Below are 5812 nucleotides of genomic sequence, written 5' to 3'. Positions count from 1 at the left end.
CTGAGTCCGTTTCTTTCTGGAGTCCTGCAAACAGAGCTGTACCATAATAACTTGCACGTGTAATTATGGCATAAGCAAATATTTAAGGACACATGCCTGAGCAGCACGGGCGGCTTCATTTTTCTGTGAGGAGCTTCGCATGTGTTCTTTTAATATGCTTGCATAGGCATTTTTCTTAGCCTCTTCCCCATTACGTTTCGCTTTCTTGTTGGCCTGCAAAGGTATGTTGAAACTAGAATGCATTAGTAAGTGGCAATGAAAAAATTTTATGCACTCTACCTGCTTGGATGCCCGCTTCTGTGATGCTGGTGCATCGGTCTCGCTGCCACCTCCCATCTCAATGTCTGATGGGTTGATCACGCTTCTGCGAAGTCTCGTGTTCGCTTTTTTATTTTCCAGCTCTTCTCTAGAACCTGTGATGCAGTGTAGAACTGTTAAAACTCACTCACACAAACCTAAAAAAATCGAACATAGCCAACACTTAGCTGCTTAGCACACAAAACATGCAGTTATAGCATCCATGTCTTTTTGCCCCAGTGCCTAATTAACCCTTTAACTAGCAAGCTGAACTTGTGTGCATCCAAAATGTTTATACCAATATTGCTGATAACAAGCTGCGCTTGTCGGCTCAGTTTACATCACACTTTTGATTTAAATGAGTGAGGAGTACTTAAAGTGTGCAATCAAGGCGATCTCAATATGAGGCTTACACAAGTGTTGAAAGAACGTCTCTCTTCGAAAGTAGATGAAAATGATAACTGCACATGTACATATTGTATGAGTGCAGATATAATGCCAGTAATTAGCTGGAACAAAACGAAATAACTTTTGTACAACCTAAAACGGATAGTTTATTGCTTCAACAAAGTGGATGTGCTAAAATATGCAAGGTACTGGGAGGCGCATGTGAAATTTCCAATGCTGTACTACATTACATGTACTTTTTGCATGCTCAAACTGTACAGCGACAGCGCACGCAGTAGAACTTCGCATTACTCTGCCAACAAACACGGGATTTCAGCAGAATTTGCTGGCGAGTGAATAAAGTTATTTCAGTGCACTCGCTACACACGTGGCTACTACCAGCGCACACAAGTGATGCACACGGTAGTAACCACTGGTCGATTACTTACTTGCCAGCAGGAGCACTTGGGACGGATATGGTCCGTTGTTCTCCGGATTTTCCTCTTCTATCCAGAATGTAGTGTACACCTTGTTGTTGCTGAAATCTTGGTCATTTCGAGGATGAAAATATTTCACGTTGCTAGCTGGAACAACATACTCCTTCTTATCGAATGCATCTAAGAAGCGCACAAGTGCGAACATTCTTTCGGTGGACATGATAACCGCGGAATCAACTAAATACTTAATTGTTTGCAGGCTTTCAAAGAGGCGCTAAAACCACTAAAACATGCTACGACCTGCTGCAAAATTTGTACAAAGTGCGGCAGCCGTCGAATCGGGACAATAAGCTGAAGGATGGATTGCACTGGCTTGGATATGGGCTATGTATAAGCCTACATAGCCACTTTCAACAACATGGCGGCAATGACGTACTTTTGGCCATGTACTGCAGATTGGGCAAGTTGGTGCATTATGATATCGTATTGGTATAGCGCAGCTCAGTTTGAGCATGAAGAAAAGAGGCTACAGCGAAGAAGGAAACAGAGGCAACAGGATGAGCGCCATGCTCTTGGCACGCAAAATGGCTGGCTTTGAAAAATTAAAAGAACTAGTGCAAGCCAAGCATTAAGCCAAGCACGCAAACCACGCGCTTTGTTGCTACCGTTCATTTAGTTGTATCGACGTGTTTTGATTTTTCTGTCATTATAATGCCAACTGCAAGCATTATGCGCTTTTCGTGAGCCGTGTCGAATTAACGACCGAGAAAATGAGTACGAACAGAAAAAACCTCAAGCGATACCTCGAGCCTGCAGCACGATATCATATCGTGGTAAAAGCCTAAGCATTATAACAAATTATGCAATACTTCATTCTGCCTAAACATGTGCCTATAAGATAGTAAAAACTAATAACCTGTGTTCACACTCCTTCAAAAAACTGTCCGGAAATTGGCATTGTACGTAAATGCAAGCAGAGCTTAAAATGAGCCAAAGCGGTTGCACAATTCAGCAAACAACAACTTCCCACTAAGTTCAAGGCACACACATGGACGCAGGGATTTCGAGAGGGAATGCACCTTTTTAGAGCCAGAACTGACAGCTTCTTTCAAGTGGTCAACCTCTTCAAAGTTGGTGATATGGTACACATCCGAGATAATAAAAATTTCGGATGTACCATCCACTTTTGAAACGTCCACTATGTGTTCTACCCTGGTGTACTCACCTCCCACCTTTAAAACACTTGAATCTCGTTTGAGGGTGGCGGACTTGTAATTCTTACTGTGGATTGTGCAGCCTTCTGCTGAGACCCGACTATATTCGTCAAGTTTCACAACTCCAGAAATGTTTTCCATTATGTAATCTGACAGCTCCTTAGAAGGTGCCTGCGGTCTTCCAAGTAATTTAAGTCTTGAATGTTTTCTCCTCTTTGCTTGGATACATAGCTCCTGGACTTCTTGCGATGCCATGGACTGAAGAAAGTGGAAGTTGTTCAATAAAAGGATGCGTGAAAGGATTTGAAAAGGAATGCCATTAGAAGACGACACTAGATGTACTAGGCGCCCCATGTTGCTCTCAAACTCAAAACACGAAACTGCCCAGAGTGGCCCATGCAGCAGTACGCTCTTGGGCAAATGCAGTAATGTGTGCACATTCGCAGTCATGGCACCTGCACCATAGTGACACTGGGTCATTACCACAAATTCTGTGATTTTTCTGGTGTTTATATCTACATCGTCTGCTGTCACACGGCTCTTCAAGAGGGTGTAGACAGCAGACACCAAAAGCGCAAAATGTTCAAAAAACACAGCTTCCAAGATGCCTTTCAGGCACGGAAGGCTGTAATAAAGCAGCCAAGCCTCCCACTCAGACGCCTTCCAGTACTTCCTCAGTTTGAGAGACCTTGGCACCCTATTGAAACATAGTGGAGGTCTCTGGCTTAGGAGGCGACCATCTATTTCGGCTAAAGTTCTGGCACTCCCAATGTAATGCGCCTTGCCCACATTTGAACACCAAATGTCCATCATCTGGCGCACGACACCAAGCAAGACAGTGTGCATATAATCGGGACGAAAGCTCCACACAATGTCGAAGCCAGGGACATTGATGAGAGGCGAAGGTCCTTTTACGCCTCTGATAGAGCGTTCAAGGTCTGCAGCCGTTTGCATGTCTGCCACCATCATAGCTGCATCTCTGTCTTTAGCAGTCACAGAGACGGGATACTTGACACTACCTGCACAATGAAACATGGTTTTTAGAGCACTCTTCAGATATTCGACAACTTCACATGACACATGCAAGGGTGGGTAATAATACTGCACCTTCAATGAACTCTCCAGGGTGCAGGCAACATGAACAGCCATAGTAACCGTTAAGTTGCAAGACATTCTGCATTGAAGCCCTGGCTGGAGCATCTGCAACGCCTGTAATGCAGTACACCCAAAAAAATAGCAGCAAGTTACTTTTTTTAACTCTAAAAAAACCTAAATAAATGGCAGCGTTGATAACATGAATCAACGAAGGTAACATAATTCATATCAACTAGTACAAAACATAAACGTTCACAGCATGCAATCAGAGGTATTATTATTCACATGAAACATTATAAAACAAAAAGAATCACAGTAGTGTGCAGAAATAGCAATATTTCAGAGGCAAAACCTTGACATTAACTGCAATAAAAAAAGGAAGAGAAAGAAAAGGAATTAAAGTTAGCCTGGGAGGAGAATGCAGTCCCTGGTTTCGAGAGATGAATTTCAAGGGTCAACACTGCAATAACAGATATACTCTTACATACCTTTGAATGCAGCTGTTCCCCATTATGGCTCCAGTGAATTCCTTCGGAGGAAAGCTCCTTCATCTGTTCCGCGAACGCCTCAAGAAGTATAGTCATATCAGGGTGCTTTGTGCCGTACCACAACAGAGCGCAAATAACGTTTCTCCAGCGAATGTGCGGTGGCAGCTCGTTGATTGTCAGATGCACCGGCCAGATAGAATATTTTGACGATTTAAACACGGGACTTCCGTCTGCATTCACAGTTAATGTAATGTCTTGACTCCTGCAGCCAAGCGTCTGTCGCTGCTTCTTGTAGAAGGCGCCATCAGTGAGGTCTGTCATCGCGTCCGCGATGTTTTCATTTTCTCTATGTTTGCTACTCACAGATTCATAAAGTTCTTGCCTCAAGGTATCGCCTGCAAGTAAAGAAGCGAGCTGCTTTTTCAGTGGCAAGCTCACGAAAAAGGAACCTTTTTCTGACAACTGGCGACCAGTGTAGTGCTTTCCACAACACGTGCCAGCCATTCTGTTGCGCTCTTCTAAGCTCCCGCCTGTCTTTGCTAACAGACGATGACACTCTGGACAGTAGAAGAATAAATTCATCTCTTCTGGTGAAGCTCCAGAAAACTTCCTGAAGAGCTATTTGCTGTCGGGTAGTACATCAGTTCACAAGAGTTGGTTGCTGTACATCAAGAGATCCTCAATAGCAGTCCATGTCAGTCCGTGCTTTATAGCGAAGTCAATAGCCAGCACAAGAGCGTCCCCAACAGACAGTTTGTTTCCGCTGCCGATAGGACGCTGAAACTCCATCCGAAAGAAGCTGGAGCTGGCGAAAGTGTTGGTTGGCTGGGCTGAGCTTGATTCAGCACATGGAGATTCACCATCACTTGCGGTTGATTCATCTTCAACGATAGAAGGGTAACTGTAGTCACTGGTGTCTTCTGCCGGTTCACTTCCGCACCGACTATCCGGGGATTCAGGGCGATCTGCGGTTGCTGTAGGCGTACCCGAATTAACGTTCGAATCAGGCTCCGCTGAACTTGGTAGCGCCCTTTTTCGTATCTCGTGCAACGTCGATCTAGGGAGGGAATCATTCCTTGCTGCAGGCTCGAGGTATCGCTTGAGGTTTTTTCTGTTCGTACTCATTTTCTCGGTCGTTAATTCGACACGGCTCACGAAAAGCGCATAATGCTTGCAGTTGGCATTATAATGACAGAAAAATCAAAACACGTCGATACAACTAAATGAACGGTAGCAACAAAGCGCGTGGTTTGCGTGCTTGGCTTAATGCTTGGCTTGCACTAGTTCTTTTAATTTTTCAAAGCCAGCCATTTTGCGTGCCAAGAGCATGGCGCTCATCCTGTTGCCTCTGTTTCCTTCTTCGCTGTAGCCTCTTTTCTTCATGCTCAAACTGAGCTGCGCTATACCAATACGATATCATAATGCACCAACTTGCCCAATCTGCAGTACATGGCCAAAAGTACGTCATTGCCGCCATGTTGTTGAAAGTGGCTATGTAGGCTTATACATAGCCCATATCCAAGCCAGTGCAATCCATCCTTATTGTCCCGATTCGATGGCTGCCGCACTTTGTACAAATTTTGCAGCAGGTCGTAGCATGTTTTAGTGGTTTTAGCGCCTCTTTGAAAGCCTGCAAACAATTAAGTATTTAGTTGATTCCGCGGTTATCATGTCCACCGAAAGAATGTTCGCACTTGTGCGCTTCTTAGATGCATTCGATAAGAAGGAGTATGTTGTTCCAGCTAGCAACGTGAAATATTTTCATCCTCGAAATGACCAAGATTTCAGCAACAACAAGGTGTACACTACATTCTGGATAGAAGAGGAAAATCCGGAGAACAACGGACCATATCCGTCCCAAGTGCTCCTGCTGGCAAGTAAGTAATCGACCAGT

The 5812-nt window shown here is 44.3% G+C and overlaps 1 protein-coding gene across 1 annotated transcript; it reads right to left on the bottom strand.

Annotated features, from left to right (window-relative positions):
* Positions 1-2016: 2016 nt before the first annotated feature.
* Positions 2017-3301, bottom strand: LOC125759066 (uncharacterized). Its single transcript, XM_049417320.1, has one exon. It carries the CDS (start codon positions 3299-3301, stop codon positions 2102-2104), a length of 1200 nt encoding a protein of 399 aa, XP_049273277.1. The 3' UTR covers positions 2017-2101.
* Positions 3302-5812: the final 2511 nt, after the last annotated feature.

This window comes from Rhipicephalus sanguineus, chromosome 6 (genome assembly GCF_013339695.2).
Source record: "Rhipicephalus sanguineus isolate Rsan-2018 chromosome 6, BIME_Rsan_1.4, whole genome shotgun sequence".
NCBI classification, from domain to species: Eukaryota; Metazoa; Arthropoda; class Arachnida; order Ixodida; family Ixodidae; genus Rhipicephalus; species Rhipicephalus sanguineus.
Note: the sequence above shows the minus strand (reverse complement) of the source record. Positions and strands in the feature narration are given on the sequence as shown.